The sequence below is a fragment of the Callorhinchus milii genome, unplaced genomic scaffold (genome assembly GCF_018977255.1).
Source record: "Callorhinchus milii isolate IMCB2004 unplaced genomic scaffold, IMCB_Cmil_1.0 Scaffold13, whole genome shotgun sequence".
NCBI lineage: Eukaryota > Metazoa > Chordata > Chondrichthyes > Chimaeriformes > Callorhinchidae > Callorhinchus > Callorhinchus milii.
In genome coordinates this window covers 14,117,172-14,141,902 of record NW_024704754.1, presented here as the reverse complement: position 1 = coordinate 14,141,902, position 24,731 = coordinate 14,117,172, and the positions used below count along the sequence as shown (strand labels likewise).

General features: G+C 42.0%; 1 protein-coding gene across 1 annotated transcript in view; it reads right to left on the bottom strand.

Annotated features, from left to right (window-relative positions):
- The window catches only part of LOC103177312 (eukaryotic peptide chain release factor subunit 1), a 37,279-nt gene extending 16,256 nt beyond the window's left edge, over positions 1-21,023 (bottom strand). Inside the window, exons 1-3 of the mRNA XM_042339918.1 lie at positions 20,782-21,023; positions 3,991-4,166; positions 655-794 (exon numbers count right to left, since the gene is read on the bottom strand). Coding sequence (XP_042195852.1) covers positions 655-794; positions 3,991-4,166; positions 20,782-20,867 — 402 coding nt within the window. The 5' untranslated portion in view covers positions 20,868-21,023. The remainder of the gene's footprint in view (positions 1-654; positions 795-3,990; positions 4,167-20,781) is intronic.
- Positions 21,024-24,731: the final 3,708 nt, after the last annotated feature.

The window sequence follows — 24,731 nt, the reverse complement described above, 5'->3', positions numbered from 1 at the left end:
TCTGATCTACTTGTGGATGATAATATTCCTTACTATTAGTATAGTGCCATTCACATTGGGAGGATGTCTCAAAGTGCTTCAATGGATATACTGCAAATTGCAGTGACTGTGTTTTGTGTTGTGTTTTGCTACCAACCAAGCCAGGCATTTCATTCCAGATACAGGAAAATTTCCATGTGTAGATAGCCCGGATGTGGAATTCTCAATGTAGTTTAAAAACTTGTAAGCATGGTGCTGGATTTCCATGCATATCAGCAACCTGGCTGACCCAAGTAAAACCTCTGCTAAGATGTCTTAGATTCCTGGATACTTCTCATTTGCCACACGTCTAAATTTGATATGTATGATCAGCAAGATCTTGATCTAGAAATTAATCCCTCTACATCCATTTCAAATCACAGCCAGATCTTTGGACACCACCACCAACAGCATATGGAATTGATTTAAACTGAAGCGCACCCTTCCTGAACTGTTTGGTTTAGCTTAACAAATGTAAAGCAATCAATTCACTTGAAATCTGTTCCTTTATGGATAGCCAAATATTCAATATAGCCTTTAAAAAGAGTATTTGATGAGCAAAATAGCTATTTGGCACATGACCGAAAGCAAGTACAGTACCAACTTAACTGAGCACAGATCTTTCAGGTTACTTACCTCTGTATGAAATTTGTTGTCACAGAGATATAGTGATGTGTTTATAGGTTTAAAGGGCTCAAAATCTATGTTAACTTTCTTTTCTTTGCCCTCTTCAGTTACAATTGTTCCACAGTAGACAACGAGACCATTAGGAGGTACTGAAAAACAAGCATGAAAAGCTCAGTATTCAAATTAAACAGCACTCCTGATTGCTCGCATCAAGCAAAAGACAAAGGCAAGTCAAACACTTTCTCTTCACTTTGTGAAGACTCAGTCAGATCGGGAGGAACAACATTTCCAGTTTTCATAAAAACAAGCCAAACACGAGGTTTGGAACAACCCCCAACCCCCCTCCCCCTCAGAGAAGTGAGCACCAAAAACAGTTGGTGCAGTTCCCACACAAGATTGGTCAAGAATATCATTGCATCCCCTAAACCAACAAGAGTTGGCATTCTTTGTTTCAGAATCGGGAACATAACCAACAACTGATAAAACACTTATTTAACATATAAATTTGAAAATTTTGAACTTCAGTAGTTTTGGTTACTTGTAAAGTTCTCTTTCATGCTTTCAAAAACTACTGTTCTGCTCTCCCCCCTTCCATCCCTATTTCCACATTTTGGTTCTGCTGGGCTTCTGACATCACTTTAGGCATCTTCCTGGCCTCATTTTTTAAAAATGAACAAAATTCACAATTAAAAGGCTCAGCTCCTCAGTAATATGATTAAATCATTTTGCTCTTCACAGGTTGGTTTCTGTTCTGTAGATTCTACACGTATTGCCTTTGAGGGTATGTAAGCATAAGCTGACACTCCACCATCTTACCGGGAGATTGCTACACTATGGAAGCTCCATTCTTCTGATGAGATGCTTAAGTAGATAGTAAAGATTCCATGACAGTAATGAAGGAAGCTTTGCCTGGTGACTAACATGATAAAATGCTACAAAAATATAGAACTTCTTCACAGCTACTGCAGCATCCTCCTCAACAGCTACTGCACCATTTCATTTAAGCTTGTATGGGATTTTGACCTTGATCTATGGCATGTTCAAGTTTCTCCAACTCACAAATTACCAAAATACATTAAAAATACAATAAGGTCAGATATCTCTACTGATTAGGACTGGACCTATTGTGGATATGAAACTAGTCCAGATATCAGGTTTGGGTATTCCACCTCCTTATCTGTCTGAGTTTGTGTGGATGAGAATTCCTCAGCCTCCAGCTCTGTGTGTATGCATGTCCATACATGTACTTGCCTGGATCACACCTCTTCACTACACGGTTTGGGTAAAATTGTGAATCTGATTACATCATCAGCCTGCACAGATTTCACAATTTTACCCCACAAAAAGTTTTCACCCCTATATCGGAGCTTAACTTAACTATGTGCAGTAACCAATGTTCAAGCAATCCAGGACACTAACCCACGCGAAGGGTGCTATATTAATCCAAGTTGTTGCTGTTCTTGACAATCTAGAAGGTGGTCATTTTTTTGTCAGTAAGTGATAATGATGGTTATGGTTCTGATGAACCTTTCTCAGACACTGGTTAGGCCTCATCTAGAGACTGTGTTCAATTCTGGGCACCCACTTTAGGAAGGAAGTCAAGGCACTGGAGAGGGTGCAAAGGAGAGTTACCGGGATGGTACCGGGAATGAGGGACTTCAGTTATCAGGAGAGGCTAGAGAAGCTAGGATTATTCTCCTTGGAGTGGAGAAGGTTAAGGGGAGACTTAATAGAAGTTTTCAAAATTATGAGGAAATTCAATAGGGTGAACAAGGAGAAACTATTTCCACTGGCAGGTGGGTCAGTAACCGAGGGCATCGATTTAAAATAGTTGTTGAAACAGAGGGGAGGTGAGGAGATTTTATATATATATAATATGTATACACACACACATACAGCGAGTTGTTCAGATCTGGAACGCATTGCCTGAAAGGTTGGTGGAAGCCAATTCAATAACAACTTTTAAGAGAGAATTATTTGGGGAGGACAAATTTGTAGTGCTATGGGGAGAGCGCGAGGGAGTGGGATTGAATTGGACAGCTCTTTTCAAAGACACGATTGGCCGAATGGCCTCCTTCTGCACTGTATGATTCTAAATGGTAATGCATTAATTTGTCACTGCAGCTGCCAAGTGCGCATGCGGTGACGGTTCAAGACTACATTTCCCACGATTCAATGCGCCTCGACCCTCATCGCATGCACACGCAGCAGCAAGCAATAGAATCACAGGAAATGAAGTTATTCTGCGCAGGAGGTGACCTCGATTCAATGCAGTCGGGAGGTAAGAGCACATGTGCCGACGGGTAAGGACGTCACTTCTCGTGATTCAATGCAGATGGTAAGTGCTGGAGTAACGAAGGATAGGGGAACGATGTTACATGTTAGGAGGTGATTAATACGAGTTGTGTAAAGAAATCAAAGTGGTCTTGATGAGAATCTGAATGAGGCTCGGGTGAATGCAAGACTAGGCGATTATAAGATTTCTAAAGATAAGACTTATGCTTAACCCTAGGGTTTTATTGTACATGTAATAGGTTCCCTTGTAGAAACTTTATGTGTGTACACTAGATTCATTACATACAAAAGGTAATCTTCAAAAAGACATGAGCAATGTGACTGAAAATAACATATTATGTTTCTAAGAACAGTTGCTGGAATTTGTGTCGACTGTGAAGCACTCTACAGCTCCATTTCGTTCCCCCCTTTCTTATATTTGTCATAAATACTTTTATAAAAATTAGAAAAATGCAAAGGCACATTTTCCAAGTTCATTTGCTCTAGCTGTTGTTAATTTTCTCTGGTTGCTGATCATTTTCAATCCAACATTTGACTTTGGGGAAGAAAGCAGCTACATTCTCAGTACAATGAGCCACTAAAGCAAAGTTATGCATGCATCAATTTCCCTTAAGTCTGAAAAATTCTCTCAAGTTTAGTCAAATAAAAACAAAGAACAATGACGAATAGAACCAATTTTTAAATAGACTTACTTACTAGAGGAGAGTCTGGCGTAAACGATCTATGTTTTGGTAAAAGCTCAAACATAACAAGCCAAATCAAACTATTTCTGTATATTCTAACTACATGTGGTGATATTAACTGCCAAAAACAATGATTACTAGTGCCTCCCTAGGAGGGGCCACACCTCAGATGTTAAAGGAAAGAGTATCCGAGGATGTAGGGTTTGTTCTCTGTTACATAATCTAATTCAAGCAACTTTAAACTCAAATTATTTCAATCTGAAGAGAATAGTCAAAGCACCTGGAGCTGGCAAGAATAGTGCAGTAACATGCCCAACAAAAACAAACTAAACCAGAGAAATTGATGCTTCATGGCAAAGAACCTTACCTTTATTGTATAGTTTAAGACGCTGCTGTACAGATGTAATGGCCCCCAGCACAGACAGGCGGTTCACTCGAGATTTGATGTTTGATGCTGTACCAAACTCATCTGCCAACATCTTGGCAACTCTTGAGATCTGGTCTTTGGGAGGAATGATGAGCGAAATCATACTGGTTCCATTCCTAAACAAAGAGGAATTGATTAGTAAATTTTCTGTGCTTCAAATAAATTACAGCTAGAAACTGTAAATACAAAGGGCTCCAGACACATTATTAACTAAAATTAAATTAAAGTATTGAAGCTCAGCAGCATGCACTGAGATTTTTTTTCAAGTTGGAAGGTGGAGTTGGCGATGGGACAAATAGTCAGGCCTGGTGTTTTGGGTGCACAGCTACTTATATGTAGATGAAGACATTATAGGAGAAAAGATTTTCAGTAAGGGGTAAATTTGGCTAAGCATATTCAACCAATATAGTAGCCAATTTGATTTTTTAAAAATTAAGTGATTGTATCAAGGTTTTATTGAAATATGGCCTAAAATGCAAGAATTCCAAATAATAATAATCCTTGTATTTGATATATCGCCTATCAGGTCTTCGAGATGTCTCAAAGCGCTTCAGAGTATACTGTAAAGTGAACAGACTGTAAATTTTGTGAGAGAAACTCAGCAGCCAACAGCAGCATCCCACAAATAGTCGTGGCATGTACAACTAGATCCAAGCACGTAAAAAGTCTTAGGGAAATCACATGCTTCTCGGTGAAAAAAATCCATTTGTGCATTAAAGCACCTCTTTTACAAGTCAATTCTCCTTTCATATTTATGAAGCTGTGAAAGTCTGCATTGTCCTATCTGCATTGGAGGGGGTTGGAAATCAACCTTATTGTGATTAGAGTATTGTGTGCGGTTTAGAATATAAACATTTTGTCCAGATTGCCTGTACACAGAACTGAATATTTTCACAAAAGAGATGGTGGGGTGGAAGGGGAAATCACACAATGAAGTGAATGTGTTCAATTTGATGACATCCTGCAGTCTCTCTGCCTTTCCCTCTCCATTCCCACTTCCAAAATCCGTCTTTGCGACCAAGCTTTCGCATCCCCCACCCCACAACCAGCAAAGTTCGGGCTCATAAATCAACTGTGTGATTTGAAGTGCTAGATTAAAAAAAAGTTGTTTACAGCAAGTGTGTTGCACTTAATTACAATATTACTTTAATGCTGTGCAAGATCAACACTCAAAATGCGTGTTTCAAAAACCATCTCTAGAGACCATTGTTCAAAATAACCACTTAATGTCAATCCCAAATCATACCACTCACTTAGATACATATGGCAATTCGGTTTGCGGCAAAAAACAGCAGAAAAAAATCACAATGAATTTCAATGCGGCAAATGTAAGCATTCATGCAAAGTGCAAAACTCAAAATTTGTTTTGCAGATAATTAAATTTCTCAGATGTATTCTTGCAGATGAATATTCCTTTTAATATATTAAAGCAGTAACATGTTTGAGACAATCTAGTTGAGTGATTGGATCTTTTTTTAAACAGGCACCCATTATAATATCATGCTACATGATATTATAATGGGTGCCTATTTAAAGAAAGATAGAAACACAGCAAAGTCATTCATATTGAAACACACCAGTTACTATGTTTAGTTGATTCACAGAAATAAATGCCAGTATAATGTCAAACATTTAGAATGCAACAAAAGTCAGAGGAAAGTCCATTACATTGCCAATCCACAGCGTGACACAGAACAGAGCTTCAAAACACAGCAGGTACCAGACTATCCCAAGTAACTTGCACTTCCAAATCTGGCATGTAAACACATTGGATGTCATCACGTCCAAGAGCGTTCATTAAATCAATGTTTCTTCATCAGTCTTGTTTACCGCGTAGTTCACTAAGTTTCAAATATTCAACTGTTAAAAAAATCATGAAATTGCTTCCTACATAAGCTTGCAGTAGGACCTTTACATTTGACCTGTTGGGATATTACATTTGGTCTCAGCAAACCACAAGCTGGGATGAAACATAATAGAACCAGGATCTTCGTTCTGAATCATATTAATCTAAAAACTATACAACTCTCAGACACCTCAAGCAATTTACTTTCCAAATAGCTACTCTGTATCTAAATTCCTCTTGAATTTCCTGACTCTTGAGTTTATTCCACATACCCTGTTGTAATATGGTAGCCAGTACAATCAAGAACAACCTGTGCATTGTGCACGTACACAGAAAGCCAACTGACTTTCATCAATGCTAAAACATGGCCGACTTCTGGGTCAGACATGTTTTGGGACAATTGCCATTACTTCCGGTCTCGGAAGCCGGAAGGTCAGTGTACCAGAAACCAATAGTGGCACCCTCTTTATAAGGAAACCAGCATCATGTGAAGTAGCTTCTAACACACTGGCGTTCAATAATGTACAGGTGTAGAGGGTTATTAAGGCTAATGGATTCAAGTAGGAGATAGACATGAGTTGGTAAATAGAAACATTGAGAGAAATGTGAAAACATCGGGGGAGGATTGGGGAGGAGGTAGTGCTACAGTGTAATTGATGCAGTTTGCCATTGGGCTGAAAACCCCTCTGTTCATTTATATGCTCCAAGTTCAGTTCATCAGTAATTTACCTCCTTATTTAAAAAAAACATGATCCAATTAAACAGCTGAAACAATGATATTTTTTAACAGAGCATATTTCTTATGATTTTAGCCACTCAACTTTCAAATAGTGTTATTCCAGAGGGGAGAAAAAAATGATTAAAAAATTTAGAAAACACACTTTATCTAACATCTATAAATTTAAATTGATGATCACACCATTTTTAGTCTAGTTTACGATCACAAGATTTCAAATAAGGAAGTGAGAAGCTCATGCACATTCTGAAAATGTTTAACACCTTGAAGGCCAGATTAGGAAGTCAATGTAAGAGGCTAATGCACATATACTTTTATAGAAATGCCTCCCAGTAGACACGTGTACATTTTCAACACATGCCTCATGCAAAGTAACAGATGAACCTTTAAAATAAAGCTCAAATGATGAACTTCCAGTATCTGGATTCTCAGCAGTTTTGCAATGTATGGAACATGAATACTTAAATCAGCAGCACTTTGGCCTCTGAATTAAAGGTTGTGGTTTCAAACCCCACAACAGGACTTGACTTCATGGTGCGGTGCTGGGGAAGAGTTACACTGCTGGAGGCAACGTTAAACGGAGATTTGTCTACCTGTTCAGGTGGATAATAATCCTTGCATTTGATATCGCACCTTATCACTTCTTCGAGACGTCTAAAGAGCTTCACAGAATATACTGTAAAGTGAATTGACTGTATATTTTCTGGGCGATACGTAGTAACCAATTCCGCACAGCAGGGTCCCATAAACAGTCGTGGATTGAAGTGACCATGTTAAAAATTCCATGACATTGTTTGTGAACAGACGGGCGTTTCTCTTGGTGTCCTGGCCAAATCCTCCAAATAAACTGTTCATTCAAAACCTCATGCCTGTTTATAGAAACTTTCTATGTATAAAACAGCTGCTATGCTTGACTACAAAAACAGTGACTGCAATCCACAGTAATTACTGTAAAACACTTTATATTCCAAGAGAGGTGCTATAAAAATGAATTCTCTCTTTTTCCTCAAGGGCAAATGCACATGGTATGTTTCAAACCCAGCTTAATGACTTAGATGAGGAAATAGAGCTTAACGTATCTAAATTCACAGACGATACAAAGCTAGGTTAGGAAAGTAAACTGGGAGGAGGACAGAAGGAGAATGCAAAGGGACATAGACAGGTTAAGTGAGTGGGCAAGAAGGTGGCAGATAGAGTATAATGTGGGGAAGTGTGAAGTTATTCACCTAGGTAGAAAAAAATAGAAAAGCAGATTATTTTCTAGAGCGGGAGAGACTAAATAGTGTTAGTATTCAGAGGGATTTAGGTGTCCTTGTATACCAATCACAGAAAGTTAGTTTGCAGGTACAGCAAGCAATTAGGAAGGCTAATAGCATGTTAGCATTTAGTGCAAAGGGATTAGAGTATAAGAGTAGGGAAGTCTTGCTGCAATTGTACAGGACCTTGGTGAGACCGCACCTGTAATATTGTGTGCAGTTTTGGTCTTCTTATCTAAGAAAGGATATACTCGCCTTAGAGGAGGTGCAACGTAGGTTCACTAGGTTAGTTCCTGGGATGAAGGGGTTGACCTACGAGGAGAGGTTGAGTAGACTAGGCCTATACTCTCTACAATATGGAAGAATTAGAGGTGAACGTATAGAAATCTAAAGATTCTTAAGGGTCTTGACAGGGTAGATAGTGTGAGACTTTTTCCCCTGTTTGGAGAATCTAAAACTAGGTGTCATAGTCTCAGGATTAAAAGTCAGCCCTTTAAAACTGAGTTGAGAAAACATTTCTTTACTCAGGGGGTAGTTAATTTATGTAATTCTCTACCCCAGAAGGCTGTGGATGCTCAGTCATTGAACATACTCAAGACTGAGATCGATAGATTTTTAAAAACTAAAAGGACTAAGGGATATGGGGATAGGGCAGGTAAATGGAATTAGGTTAGAAGATCAGCCACTATCTTATTAAATGGCGGAGTAGGCTCGAGGGGCCGAATGGCCTACTCCTGCTCCTATTTCTTATGTTCTTGTGAATCAACAATTCATCCTCTTGACCATCCTATTTTATACACTAAGTACATGCAGGATTTTTCTTTGTTTTGAGAAATGTGGCACAGGACAATTGGATAGACACAAACAGAAGCATAAAATCATAGGCTGTATTGATAGAAACAGACCATGCATCCCAACAAGTCTGCAATGGTAGTTTCTACAAATGAGCCATCTCATCTAATCCCACTCTCCTGCTCACTCCCCATTTATCATGCGCCCTTTTAAAAGAATTGATGGACTTTCATGTACCAACCACCCACTGAAAAGCTCCGACAGACCAGAACAAGAGCAATTAGTTTCAGTAGGCTAAAAGGGCTTTTCTCATTCTTGATGCTGTTTGTGTAAACTCAGCACTAATCAGATGTCCATTCAGTCTCTGCATGGATCCATATGCAGTATTACCATTGTCCACTTCATCCGACATTCGTTACATGCCAACACACAATTCCGCAATGCACTGAGGCAACCCATAATCATCTGTCAGACACATTCTCCTCAGCAAGCTTAATCTCACTGCCCAAAAGAACAAGTTTCTACATCTAGGCACCAGAAATTTCAAATATAATGGAAGGACAAGGTGGAAATGTTCTGTAATTGGTTCAAGAGGTAGAAAGCACAGCACACTTATCTTTGATACTTTGCACACCTCTCCCTTGTTCTATCTGTTAGGCCGCTGAACAAACTGGGGTGTGTGGGACTGAAGACATGATACACTTTTTTCTACAGAGCTCAAAAAAAACAAAATGGGGGTTGCATTGGAATTTAACTGCGCCAAAGCCCTATGGAAGTTCTGAAAAGGACCGGCAACCCACAGAAGAAATTGTAGTCCTATGAACAGTTCAGTAAACAAAAGACGTTCCTACATTTTCTCTTCTCTACAAGGCACACGCAGCAATGCCTTTTCAAGAACAATTGACTGACTTACCCACAGATAGTGGTATGCTAACCTTTTTCCAGCTTTATGCCTTAGAGCTACTTTTGAGATGGTTAAAAAGGAGGCATTTTGTGTAGAGTGGAAACGTGACTTGGAGAAATTCAGTGCAATGACATGAATTAAGATGTGGATTGTGAGCAGCATTCCCACATACTGAAGCAACCACAATGAATAGGGAGGCCTGAACAAGACTGTCCAGTTCCAGATAGCCGTCGGTTTACACGTCTTGAACAACTTGAAGATCTAGCTTCACTGGGTTTGTGACGAGATTGTAAATTTGGTATCTTATTAATGTCTAACAGACATCATCTTCAATGTTACTTATCACATCATCTGAAATTCAACATACAAAGTCTACTCCTCAACGGTTTCAAATACAGTAAACCCCAGATAAATTAGCAACAAGTTATCTGGAGAGTTGAGTTATGCATAGATCCTGCCTGGTCACACGGGAGCGCTGTGACTGATGCGGATGGTTGGAGGAGGCTGGGTGCGAGTGCTCAGATGCATTGCAGAAACCTCCAGTGTATTGGAGGGCCGTGCATTGCATTTCAGGGGCCTTCCATCCTATAAAAAGATTAGAGTGAGAGGCAGGGGAGGAAGCTACAGCGCGACCCTCCAATAGACTAGAGGTGCATCTGAGCGAGTATGAGCGCCCAACCCACACCAATCACAGGAAAATGGGACCCCTGAAATGCAACAAAGCACTTACAAGAACTTCTAGAATGTGGCTACAGTAAAACTCACATAAGTCGCATCAGCTGGGACCATAGCATTTAATACAACAAGCGAAGTCCAAGTTGCAGGTAAAATCCAAGTCAATCAATAATCGACTCTGCACGAGCGCAATTCAGTGCAGCCAGTAAGTGCACATGCGATGGCGGGTCAGGACTACATCTCCCACAATTCAATGCCTCTTCACCCGTTGCCACATATGCACTTAATGCAAGCATCAGAAATGGAAGTTCTTCTGCGCATGCGTCAACAGGAAATGCGATTTAATACATTTACCGGCTGCATTAAATCGCATTTCTTGCGATTTAATGCAGCCAGTAAATGCAGGAGTAATATGAGGGTGGGGGTTATGCATGAGTTAGGAGGTGATTAATACGAGTAGTGCAAAGAAATCTAATTGGTTTTGATAGGAAACTAAATGGTACTCGAGTGAATATACAACTTAGGCAATTACATGATTTATAAAGATGCAAGTTTTACTGTAATTACATGCTAAGCAGAGTGACAAGTAAAGCTGAGTCGCTAATTAACATTTTGCATGAGAACCAGCTAGAATATTGACAGCATGGTGATTTAAGCAGTAGTGACTAGTTAAGCCAGGGTAGTGTACTGTAACATTCACAATCCCCTTCCAAATGTTGCGAAATCTATATCGAATAAACAGCAAACACCTGTGGAAGCCAACAAAGTTTAAAAGTTTAAGTAGTACAGAGAAATCTGGGAAGTGGGGTTAATAAAAAAAAATTGGATTTTAGAAAAATGGCAGGCAGAATAAACTTCCCATCCACTGCTGGAAAACTAAAACACGCTGAAAAAGGTATCCACACATCAATGCATTATACAGATCACCACATTAGACAGTCATAATACAGTTTATTTTGTCCAGAGATATTTATTGTTGTGTGAACACAAGTATCAAATTTTCAATGTTTTTCTTCCAAAGCAGCTATATATCAGAATATTTATGCAACTGATGCAATTGACCTCCAGCATCTGAATGCTTTCAGAATTCTTCAGTAATCTTGTGTCGACAACAGTTAACTACACTCACCTCTATCACGATGAATGAAAGTTTTAGGACAATTTCTCTGGCAGCCGATAAAGGTATATGCTGAATCATACAGACAAAAGGTTGTTGGTAGGTACACTTCATGGTCGATTCTGTGATGGCTGATTTCAGGGCAGCAGCAAGGTTTCAATAATTAGGCTTTGCACAGTGAGTGGGGGGGGAGGGGGTGGGGAAGGCTTTTGAAGGCATTAATGTTCATCACTCATAATCTCTATCCCATACTTCTTGTGCTTGCATTGAATAAGGTGACTGTGTGGGTTTGCTGGTAACATCTAAAAGTAATTATTTACTCTAATTTCTCCCTTCCTTGATTCATGTCATAGTGCAGTATCACAGGACTTGTAGCTTAGTGGTTAGAGCGCAAGTGAGAGGACCTGGGTTCAATTCCCGGGCAGGGTAAAAAGTTGGGCAAGTTTCCTTACTCCACATGCCTCAGTTTGCCTTGAATTTTCCACCTCGGAGCGAGTACCATGAATTCACTTTCAAAAAGCTGATTTTCAAAGAAATGACTCAGCAACCAGTACTTTGATAACATCAAAAAGTTGGAAGGTGGCCTAGAAACTTCAAAATATAATTTCTTTGTGATTTTAAAGTTCAATTTTAGTCTTCCATACCAGAACCAGTAAATCAATTCCATTTTGAAAGCACCTTCTGGTGGGAGTTTTGGAAGCAGGTTCACAGCTGAATCAATCTATTTTAAACACTGTCAGATCGTGCTAATTGTGAAATATGATTGGGGCATTGAATTCTAACTACAGCATGACAATGAAATGTTTTTCATTACTGTGTCAGTCTTCTCTCTGATACTGTAAACTTTCCTCCATTCTCAATTCTTTAGTCACAACACATGGTCTAGGCCAGGGTAATCCAACCTTTTGGCTGTTGATGGCTGGATGCGCTATCTGGGAAACACCCGCGGCCTCATAAGCAATATTTTTGTGTTTCTCTTCCAGAAACATAACATTTACGGGTTATGGAGGGAGTGGGTAGGCCAGATGAAATGGAGGGTCAGATGCGACCCGCCAGTTGGACCATCCTGGTCTAGGCTATCTATAGTCATGCCATCTTTCTCCTTGTGACAATTGTAGGTCTCTATAGATAGCGATTCCTCAACTCCTGCCTACCGTGAAAATTTTTAATCGGCTCCACAGTGCTTGCTTAATTACAAGGAGCACATTCCTAAAGCAAGCACACAAAATGGTTAAAGAGTTCCATCGACTGATACAGTATGGAAACAGGCCATTTGGCTCTGTCCCTGCTGGTGCTAATACTCCAAACTACCCCATCACCTTTCTATTCCCCTTAGCTCATCTCCTCTATTCCTTTCCGCCTCCTGTAGTTCTCTTAAATATACTGTAGCTATTTGCTTCAACCACAACTTCCTCACTATGCTCTGCGTGACAAGGTCCCTCTCAAACTTGCTTTTAAATCTGCTGTCCCGTCATCGTATATTTATCGCCTTACATTTGTTTCCACTGAGTGGAAACGCTCTAAAATGCTTTTACAAATCGGTATTGAAAGAAACCAGGCACAAATGGATTAACGGGGAAATGGCTTGCCATGCAAAAACAACCAGTTAGTCCCCAATAGAGGGTGATGGGGGGGGAAGCAAAGAGAGCCCCGGAGACAAATTACAAAACATTCTGGATAACTCAAGAACCTGGCATAACTGATCATGACCACTTAAGTAACCGTGATGTCATTATCCCACTGCCTCCCATGCAAAATGTTAACAAGGGACTCAGTTTAATTGTCATTCCACTTAACACACCACTTGTCACATTCTAGAAATTCTTGTAAGTACTTACAATGTAACATTGGTTGCATCTATAAGAATGGCGTCTTGCATCATTAAGGCCTCCTGCCCTATACTGTGACTGGTGCAGGCCCTCGGCAGAAATTGGACGTGCATGCTCAGATGCATTAGACCTCTGGTCTATTGGAGGGCCACGTGGTGGCTCCCAGCCCCAACTCCAGACCTATTCAACAGCTTGCTTTTTTTCCATTTATTCAGGGCCCTTCATGCGAGGTAGCGTCCGGGAGCACTTATTCTTTGACACTCCGGAGGCATAAACGAGCATCCAACCTTGCAAGGCAAAGTACAAACAGGCAGGACCACACTCTATGGTAACCATAAAAGCATCAATTGATGGTGCCGAAATTCCCATTTGCATTCCTCATACAAGATAACAATTTTCAGGTTTAAACAAGCTTAATATCTAATAGAAAACTCGAGGGTAGAGTGACAGGAGCGTTAAAAACTGAAATGATAGTGTTCATAGAAATAAGTACAATTAAATAATTTGCATTTGACTTTATCATGTAACTAAAGCAATTCACATAATGTGTTGTAAAGTGTTGTGACCGTGTATTCGTTAGCAGCAGCCAATTTGGGTACAAAAGCCCCATAGCCATTTTCGCTCACAAAATAGTCAAACTACTTTACAGTACATCTAGTGAAGTGCTTGAGACATCAACAACGTGATAAAGCTCTATATTAAATGCAAGGATTATTATTATTAAATGAATGACCAATTTAAACTGAGGGAATGTTGGCCAGAAAACTGGTAAAAACTCACTGCTCTTTTCAAATAGTATCATGAAATCGTTAGTGTTCCCCTGAACAGGCAGACAAAGACCTTGGTTTAATCCACCCTTTCCCACAAAAGCCATGAAGTGAATGACCAATTTTATTTATTTTAAAGATTGTATGGCACTATTCGAAAACAGAAGGGAATTTCTCCAAGTGCCCTGGGCACCAATCCTCCAAATAAAAAAAATGCTCATTCACTTCATGGCTATTTGTAGGACAATGCGGAGTGCAAATTGGCTGCCATGTTCGCCCACAAAATACATTCACTACACTTTACAGTATATCCTGTGAAGCACTTTGAGACATACTTTGATGTGAAAAGTGCTATGTAAAAAGTATCATTATTACAGATACAAACCTACAGTTAAGAGGCAGAAAGAGAGAGACACGAGGGAGAGACACACACACACACGTGTACATTTCTTCCTCACTGCTGTGCAGATTCAAGACAGATGGACAGAATGAACATATATTGGTTGAGGAAAAGCCTGCATAAAAAATAATAAACTGACTAATTTAAACAGTATACGTGAAAAAAATTATCAAAGATTACTGAAAAATGAAAGGGAATTTGGAACTATATGCAGGACATCTCCAAGGTTGAAAAGATCAGAAGGCAGGAAAAATAAAAACGGTAAAGACACCAAAGTCATTTTTAAAAATGGAAGCAGATCATAAGAGGACCGAAGACTAAAGGAATCAATGATAACAACAACTTGCATTTAGCACCCTTCACCAGGGGCAGCTTCTTGGAGCGCTTAACAGTGACAGATCCAGACCCCCAGCTGGGGGAGGGAGAAGGTGACAGTTAGCACGGTCAAACAGGAATGTCTTAAGTCGTAATTTAAAGGAGGGAAGGTACAGGTATTGGTGGAGAGTTCAAAAGTGGTTGAAAGCGTGGCCGCCAATGGGGGGAGGGGGGACAAGCAGAAGGTCAGAGCCAGCTGAGAGGAGGCAGCACGTAGTGGAATGGGGAGAAAGCAGGTCAGAAAGGTAGGGAGGGCGAGGGTGTGAAGGGATTTGTAGACGAGTGAGAGGATCTTGAAATCGATCCGTTTTGCAGCACGTTTCCAAATGCAGCCGAAACCCTCGTGGATGCATTTGTCACCTTCTGTTTGGATTACTCCAAAGCACTCCTCGCCGGTCTCCCCAGCTCCACCATTCACAAGATCCAGCTCATTCAAAACTCTGCCGCCCGGTTACTGACTCGGACGAAACTCCGTACCCACATCTCACCAGTTCTCGCCAGGTTCTACATCACTGAACGGATCGACTTCAAGATCCCCACTCTCGTGTTCAAATACATTCACTTCCTGGCACCTCCCTACTGCTCCAACCTCCTCACTACCCAACCTACCATCTCGCACCCTCTGCCCCACTATCGGAGGTTGTGCTTTCAGCCACTATGCCCCAAAACTCTGGAACACCCTCCCTCAATCCCTCCACCTTGCCCCCTCTTTCAACTCCCTCCTGAAAACTTTCCTCTTCGACTGTACCACCTCCCGCCACCTCGGAGTCAAGATCCACCACTGTTAAGCACTCTAAGGTGCTACCCTGCGTGGGGTGCTATATAAGTGCAAGTTGTTGTAGGGAGCCAGTGGAGCCGAGCAAGGACTGGTGTGATGAGGGTCTGGAGTTTAGTGCGGATGAGAATACAGGCGTCAGAGTTCTGAATCAGTTGTAGTTTGTGGGTAGTGGAGCTGGGGAGACCGGCAAGCAAGGTATTAAGAGTAGTTGAGCCGGGGGTGATGAAGGCATGGGCGAAGATTTTGGCTGCCTTGGGGGTGAGGTACGGTCGATGGTGGGGAATGTGACGGAGGTGGAGGAAAGCGGTCTTGGTTGGGGACCGGATATAGAGGAATGATAGCTGTGGGTCAAACCTGGTGCCCAAATTCCGAAAAGGTTTAGTAAATCTTAGGGAAAAGCCAGGAAAGCTGAGGTGAGATCTGCAGTTAGTTTGTGTTGAGCGACATACTCTGAAAGCTGACAATTCATCCAAATAACTCCAGCTAATATTTGAAAGGAATCTAAAGTCCAGGAGGATCTTTTTTGTTCTAGGAAATAGAAGAATAAATGACAAATCTCTCCAGAGGTGGAGGTATTTTTACTTTAACATAGCACCCAAACTCTCCTCCACTAGCATCCGTTACATGAAGGATCCATAGCAATTGCATTACATTTAGCTGTGCCTCTTACTGGCGTTCAAATAGTTAAGCCAAATCCTTTGATTGCTAACAAAAGTTCAGTTAATGCTGGATGTTGCAGCATACTCATTGCTAATGTTCCTTCCAAGTTTGTGCAGATACACATTGAATCTCAGGGCAATCCAAAGGTACTGATGCCTCTCTTCACTCAAGAATAGTTTTGGGACAATGGCATTTTCTCCATGTCTGTCACATCAAAAGAAACGATTTAAGGATCCTAAGGATTTAAAGTTCCAAACAGTCTGCTTAAAAGATGCAATTTGGCACTATAGAAAGCATGATGGAATGGTTAAACAAGCTAGTTTTAAAGGGATGTAGTCCTAGGCCTGGCAGTTACATTCAGATCATTGGAGAAGAGTTTAAAATGTAGTTTCACAGCGCTTTGATAACTGGCTGAGTTTGTAAAACCACTGTATAAAGGGACACTAAGCCGTAGAAATGGGAAGTTCCAGGTTCAATTGCCAGTTTCTGCTAAGTTGGCTGATCTCAGACAGGAAGACAGCGGGAACGCAAATTTGACAAAGCATCCACAAGCTAGGAGGGAAAAATAAAATACGGTTCTTGTTTTTGATCAGTATCCAATGACCCGTGCTGCAGAAATGTAGATGTCAGGATTAACCTGCTACATCTGAAGAATTGCTAGTTAAGCAAGATCGAGAACAGGTTATACCCAAATCGAGTCTTCAAGATAGAACAGAAAATAAATCGAGAACAATTCCATGCAGAATCTCACCAAAGTCTTGTTGGTATAAACACTGTTGGTTAGGTACTAAGCACTAGAAAAAATTCCCCAATTCAAACCCTGCAATGTGTTGAGGTAGCTAATCGGAGCTGCAGGCAAGCGTAACAGGATTAAGGAGTGACAGGGCACTAAAGCTAGCCTCAGCAACTGCAAGCTTGGAGGAAAAATATTGAAGCTTCACTTGCCCCTTCCTTCCCCATCTTCAGATCGAGCCTGAAGACTTTCCTCCATCACCGGACCTATGGTCACTTCCCCCCTTCCTCGGCATCGTGCTCCATCACTGTCAAGCTCACTGGACGCTACCCTGCATAAAGGGTGCTATATAATTGCAAGTTGTTGTTAAAGCTTCACTCTCCAGTAACTATTCCTTTCTAACAGTGTAGTTACTGGGTAAAGAAAAGCTCTATGTGGATCTCTTTTTTGGGGGTGGGGAGGAGCGAAGAAAGGTAAGGTGGGTCCTCTTCACACTAAAACGGCTCAGAGATGTTCAGCAATGGAATATTGGAATCGCGTCAATAATCTGTGGTGGTCTCGTGAGCCCTATTCCCAGGCCATGCAAGTGAACAGTACTCCAGGGCACTGCTAATGACAGGCCAGCCATTCTGGCAGGTTGGCAGGACCTGGGAGGGGCAGACCTGTCATCGGGAGCTGGGTTTCCAGCAGTATTCAAACATACACTCATGGGTTCTCAAGCATTGGCTCTTGCTATCCTACTTCTAATACTTCCTGAGATTGGGGAAGGAAGGTGCACCCTCCAAAGTGAATCTAAATACTCCATTCTAGACAAAGGGAAATTTCCATGCATGCTGCAGTTTGGATACTCAAGCACGATGACAAATGTCTACATATGTAGGACACCTGGCTGACTAGAAAAAATCATTAAGATCAAACACTAAGAAAGGCCACCTTGATTAGGGGCGAGAAGGTTGCTAGTGACCATAGAACCGCATTCCAACATGAAATCAGCACCTTCAGAAGTGGAGAGAAAAGAGAAAAAGTTAGCGGGTGGGTCAGCTATTGAGCAAAGAGAAAGCTCTTAATCAGTGGGTGAAAATCAGCAGAATGATTTTGAAGTATTTATGTCATACACCTTCTACTGGTCGATTCTAGAGCAAAGACTTGGAAGCAGTTTGTGAACCTTATTGTACCTTTACCACAGTGGCAATAACTTTGTTCATGTACACGCTGCCAATACTCCAGACCAATCTGGAAGCAGCCATTTTCAGGAATATTCTGGAATCAACTTGGTATCATGCTTCACTGCACAAAACATAATGGACATGGCATGGACATTTCAGGATTCCCTTCCAATAAATACCAACTTCAAACCTCTCCCCTTCACTTCAAATAGTACATGATGCAGTTGGGGAAGATTCTGTAGCATCTATTGTACATAAACTGTTACTCCAACGCATGCGTTGCTGCAATAACAAACACCGCAAACAGTCAAGAGCGTATTTTAACTTGGGTTTGGTAACTGACACCAGACCTGCAGAGTGAAAGACTAAAGAAACTGCTGACTATGCTGTAGTTTACTTTTTCTACTGGGTTACTAAGTTCATTTCCATATGCAATATAAATCAGATATTGCACAAAAAGCAGAAAACAACCTTGACAAAATTAGCAACTGTAATGGTTGCGGGATTCAATCTTTATGAGTTTTTTTGCCGGTAGTTACTAGCACAAAATTATTGCTGAGCTCAATCTGGTTTTATGCCTATTCTGATTTAAATGCCTCATCTGGGTGAATTCGACTTACATTCGCTACTTATAATCATATTTAGACTTTAAAGCAGCTCAAATTGGGGATTAAATCCACACCCTTAGGGTGTGACAAGTATAATCAATGCTGCAAACTGGTTGCAAATTTTCAGGCATGGCATCTTTATTTGGGTCAGCGGGTATCCGAGACAATTGCATTTGATATAGCATTTTATCATGTCTTCGAGACATCTCAAAGCGCTTCACAGAATATACTGCAAAATGAATTGACTGTATATTTTGTGGGCGAAACGCGGCAGCCAATTGCGCACAGCAATGTCCCACAGTTGTGGATTGAAGTGATTTATTATTATTATTTTTATAAAGGAATTATTACCCTCTGAAAAGCAATCTGCCAATCGACTAACAACCGGGTTTCTACTTACTGTTAGGTACACAGAGGCGTGTGGAGTAAGGAAACTTGCCCAACATTTCATCCTGCCAGGTCTCTCGTTTGCAAGGCGAGTGCTCTAACCACTGAGCTGAAGGGCTCCTCGTGGAAACCCATCACCGTGCTTAATATCGACCCAAACCAAACTGAGTTTCATGTATCCCACATCGAAATTCCATGGAATCCACATTCTCTACCTGGAGGTACACATTCTGCTTATCTAATTTCAGAGAGTATTAGCCACAGTTTGGTGAAAGTAGAGGCTTGTGGACCCCATTATGCATGCTGGAGTCTAATCAACTAAAGCTTGCCATTGAAACACCGTCTGGCAAGCATCCCCGCTGCTTGACCAGGTAGGCCACCCTACCCATTCGGGCTTTGGGTGCAGGGTTTAACAGGAGCTGAGTGGAAAGAGATCCTACCCCAGTGACTGGTCGTGGTATTGAGTTGAGGACTTCTCTGTAACTAGATTTACATCTTTCCCAAACTACAACTGTCATGGCTGGCACTTAGAACTGCAATTTTGTCACTCGATACTCGGAGGACATGTTCCAAAGCACATGGTCCAATTTAAGCTGCTGTAAACATTTCTTAGAAAGAAACGATTAAGGTTACTGCTAATTGTAATCTTCCAGGCTTTATATTTAAAACTAACAAACAAAATTGTCACAACTTGTTTCACGATTCAGAACTGTACTTATCAACGTCAGCCATGACTACAGATCCCATCAGTTTTCAGTCCAAACTATACTGCTGTGTGGACATTTTGTGGCATGGACTGTGATCTAACCTCTGTGAAAGAATTTTGAGCCCCATGACAATCATTCTTCACAATTGACACTCAGGTAGCCAAGCCAGTCAGTCAACAAATAATACACATATTGTTGAAACCAACATTAAATGGTCTTCACGGGCAACTGCTCTGATCTCTTCCAAAGAGAGTTTAAAGACAAAAGCGATTTTTATTTGCACAGACCAAAATTAAGATGGGTTTCCTCCACATTTACAACCCACATCCTCCTAGCAAGTTGAACCCTTTCGTGAAACATCAGATAGATAGTCCCTTTTTGGCGATTTTTGCTTAAAGGCATATATATATATATATATTTTACTCAACTTTTTGATATAACCAGCACTTATTTTTTTTAAAAAACGGGAGTATATCAACGTGGCTCCAGTTAGTTAACCTTTAACACATTGTGTGGGTGTCTGCAATGGAGAGAGATGATGAAATAGTTGCTTTAGAAGATTCCGAAAAAGCATTAAATCGGAGGTTTCCCCCAAACCAGGATACCGCAAACCATTCATTCTAAAGGAACCTCTCCCCCCCCCCCCCACACCCCAACACCCCCACACCCCCAGAAGAAAAAAAAATTACCTCGACCCATTTTAACCATTTTTATCAAATTAGAGTGAGAGAGAGAGAGAGAGGGGTCGGTCGGTCGGAATATGCGTAAGGCCCGAGTTGTAAAGTTGTTATAATAACAATAACCCTCTGCGGGTTGACACACAGCGCCTTGTCACGTCTTCGAGGCGTCCCGGAGCGCTTCACCGGATACCCCGTGAAGTGAACCGACTGTACATTTTTGCGGGCGAAATAAGTGAAGTTATTTCTCGTGCCCTCCCCCCGCGGCCCTCGCTGCGGGGGCCAGGACTCGGCGCGGGCGCCGCTCCGCTCGCTCACCCTCGGGCGGCTTCCAGGCTCTTGATGAGTTTTTTGATTTTCCAGATCTCCACGTTCCTGTCGGCCGCGGTCGGATCGTCCGCCATCTTTTTCTTCTTCTTCTTCTTCCTCTGGCGGCTGCCCTGGGAGCGGGGAGCGCGGCGGCGGCGGGAGGGGCGAGGCGGGAACGGAGAGACCCGGGGACACGTATAAAGACACACACAGAGACGGGCCGGGATGGCTCCTCTCTCTCTCTCTCCCTCACACACTCACTCACTCCCTCCCTCACACCCACTCTCTCTCTTCCCCCCTCTCTCTCTCTCTCTCGCTTCTTCTCTCCGGCAGCTACGACCTGCGACGCGACCCCTCTCTCCCTCTCTGACGTCACGACACCGGCTCCCGCATGTGCCACAGTCACGTGCCTCCGCAACCCCCCCCCACAACAACGCCGCAGCCCATTGGCCGACCTCATCCAACAACGCATCTCCTCATTGGTTGCTCCGACTGCCATGCGCTGGTCGCCGCGCTGCCCTGTGGGACTTGTAGTCTTCCCCCGCCCCCGCCCCACATGTTCCTTGGCTGCTGTGCTCTGCTCAGACTTTCATTTTTTTTCTTGTAATTTTTTTAAAAAAAGACAAGAAGTGGGGCTTACAACACGGAAACGATTAGCCACACATAGTTATTGATGCACAGTGATAATGCACTGTGCATAGGTCATAATAATGATTCGGTAACAACTTTCAAGAGAGAACTGGATAGATATTTGGGGAGGACAAATCTGCACGGCTATGGGCAGAGAGCAGGGGATTGGGATTAATTTGGACAACTCTTTCAAAGAACCGGCGCGGGCACGATGGGCTGAATGGCCTCCTTCTGTGCTATATAATTCTATGATTCTATCAATAATGCTTAAAATGGAATTGGATCAACATTTCCTCTCCCCCGCCCCTTCAATAGGCTTCCCGGATGCCTTTTTTTCCCTATCTTAGATGTTTGGTGAACTTGCTTTCTACTTCAAAAAAAACATTTACGACATGTAACGTTTGGCCCCAAATTTTAAAGTGTCATTTGATATACATGAAGAGGAATAAGAAAGGCCTGGAAAGAACAAGGAAATAAGAGTACATTGGTTTGGTTCAGTGCGGGAGATGGCCAGCTTAGCCTCAAAGGGCCAAGAAGCCTTTCTATGTTGTAATTTCCATTCTTCTAAATGTTCTTTGAAGTCTGAAAGTTTTTTTGTGTTCAAACAACAGGAACACTTTTTTGGTAGAGAAGGGGGATCTGAACAAATATCTTATAATTGTGCCAATCTATTCAAAGCACACTTAATGTTGCTGGTGCCAGTGCCCATCCTGAACGTGAGAAGCACAGAGGCGAACTGTTGACCCGGCCGAAATCTAATTTCAGTTACGATGAGACTGTTTGGCAGAGTATGTATCGTAATAGTGTGTAACAGTGAGACTATTAGGCAAGACATGTGCAGTAAATCCTCTCGCCCTGACAATAGTCACCTCTGTCAAGCACCTCAGGGCTCCATACTTGGCTTCCTTTTCCTTATCTACATGTTCCTTACTGATATAGGGTGTTAGAGGGAACAGCTTGCCAGGAAAGTAGTGGAGGCCAGGACGCTGGACTCATTTAAAAAGTAGATTGATGCAGTGTGGGGACGCAAGGGTGGGTATTCTGGAGGGATGAAATCAGATAGGTCGAAAAACCTTCGTCACCCAGACCAATCTTGTGGTCTTATGTACGCGAATGACACATGCATCTACTTTTCTACTTCTACTCTTAATTCCAGGGACACTGATGTTCTATCCGCTTGCCTGTTAGACATCAACCCCTGAATTAGCCGCAATTTCCTACAACTTAATATAAATAAGCAGAAGCCACCATCCTTAGTTCTTGCCAACATCTCTCTTCCTGCTCTGATTTCTTTAAGCCCTCCAAGCCTCTTCGTCAAATGTGCAACATTGGCGTCTGGTTCATTCCTCCCCTCTGCTTTCTCCCTCATATCCAATTCCTAACCAAAATCGCTTTCCTTCACCACCAGTACATTGTCCACCTCCAACCTATCTCACACCAAGCACTTATCCACTCCTTTATTACCTCCTGCTTAACGCATTTCTAATGTACTCCTTGTTGTTCTCCACAGAGGTTCCAATGTTTCCATAACTCACATCCTCTCCTGCACCAAATTCGGTTAGCTCATGATCCTAATACTTGTTAAGCTCCATTGTCACCCTGTCTCTCAGCAGATTGATTTCAAGGTCCTCATCCTCACCTGTTAAACGTCCTTTGTTTACCCCCTCCACTCAGCAAACGCAGGCTTGCTGTGCACGCCTGCATTCTCCGTGCCATCATTGATGGTCGGGTTTTCAGTTTCTATGCCACTTACCTTTGGAACTCGTTTCCTCTCATTCCATTTTCGTCTTAGAGCCTAGCTCTATGGACATCTCATCAATCCCCCTGCTACTCTCACTTGCTCAGTGACCAACTACATCTTTATTCAGTGCTCGAAGACATTGTGCTACTTGAAGGGCCCATTTTATAAATTGCTGTTGTTGTTCTGGTGTGCTAAAGCGGTCAAGGTGTGTGTACAGTAATAAGTATTACAGCAAGACTGTGAAGGGCATAGCCTTTGTATGATTGAAGACTGATGCTTGAAAGATGAAAAGATGTGTCCCAGCAGATAGATGGCTGAAGCTGAGCTGCAGGGGTTGTGACAGGAAGAGTTGAGGGGAGGAGTGACAATGGGAGACAGCTGTGGGTGTTGGCAGAGGGAAAAGCACGTTGGTAAGGTATTCTTGTGATCTCACTGTAACAACTGATTGAATGCCCTTACCCAACAGTGAAGTCAAAGTATTGAATTATTCGTATTTCATAAACTGTTCCAAAGTTATACAGTGCAACAAAAAAAAGCCAAAACCACATAAAAGTACAACAATTGAAGGTATTGAGTTAAATCTAGGAGGTTTCCGAAGTGCGCAGCTGTGTTTTTATTATTGTAATGTATCCTTCTCCCTTTCACCTTGAGTCTGTTTGAAGGTGTGTTTGTGCAGCTGAGAGGACAGACAATATTCTGCTCTCAGATCTCTCCCAACACACTCTGTAGCCAGCTGGAAGGCAGTGCCAGGTGCTGCCGAGTCAAAAAATTCCTTGTCCAGTTTTTCCTCTTCTCCCCACCCACTCCTCCTCCTCTCCCCCTCCTCCTCCTCTCCTTGGCCTTCCTCCCCCCTGTCTCCTCCTCCTGCCCCCCCCCCCCCCCGCCCCCCCGCTCAAGTGATGTCATTGTTTCTGACCAACTTGGCTCAGATCAGAAATAGAAAGGTCGCAATTTTATAGTACCTTATCACACAAAATGTCTCAAATTGTTTCAAAAATCAAATGTAGTGACTGTTTGTAGAGGCAAATGCAGCAGCCAGTTGTGCCAGTGAGTCCTACAATTAATTATGATGTGAATGATCAATTAATCTGGAAGATTGTTAACCAAGGCACCAGGAGTAACTCCATTCTCTTTTCCAATTGTATCACACGATCTTTAATATTCCCCTCAATAGGTAGAAGGATGTAGATTGTATGTTGGCTGACCTTCTCATCAAAAGTTGGTAACTGAGCGGAGTGAGGGGAGACTGACTTCAACCTGTCCAACTTTGTGGTTGGTGCTAATGCAGCACCATTAGTTTGCCCTCTACTGTGTTATTTTTCTAATGTTCTTCCTTTAACTCTCCTGTTTTGAATGTGTTAACATATGTTCGAGCAGGATTGCTTGGGAATCCCACATCCACATGTGAGTCTAGACAAGATAGTTATTTTCAGTGGGATTTTCAACCAAGAAGCTTATCACAGTTGATCCTGCTCTTATTCAACACTCGCACTTTCCAATATTCGATCACTGGATAGCATCCCCAGGTGAGATCAAGTATCTCAGCGAAGATAAAGGAGTAGGAAGCTTGCCAGACAGCCTTCAATGA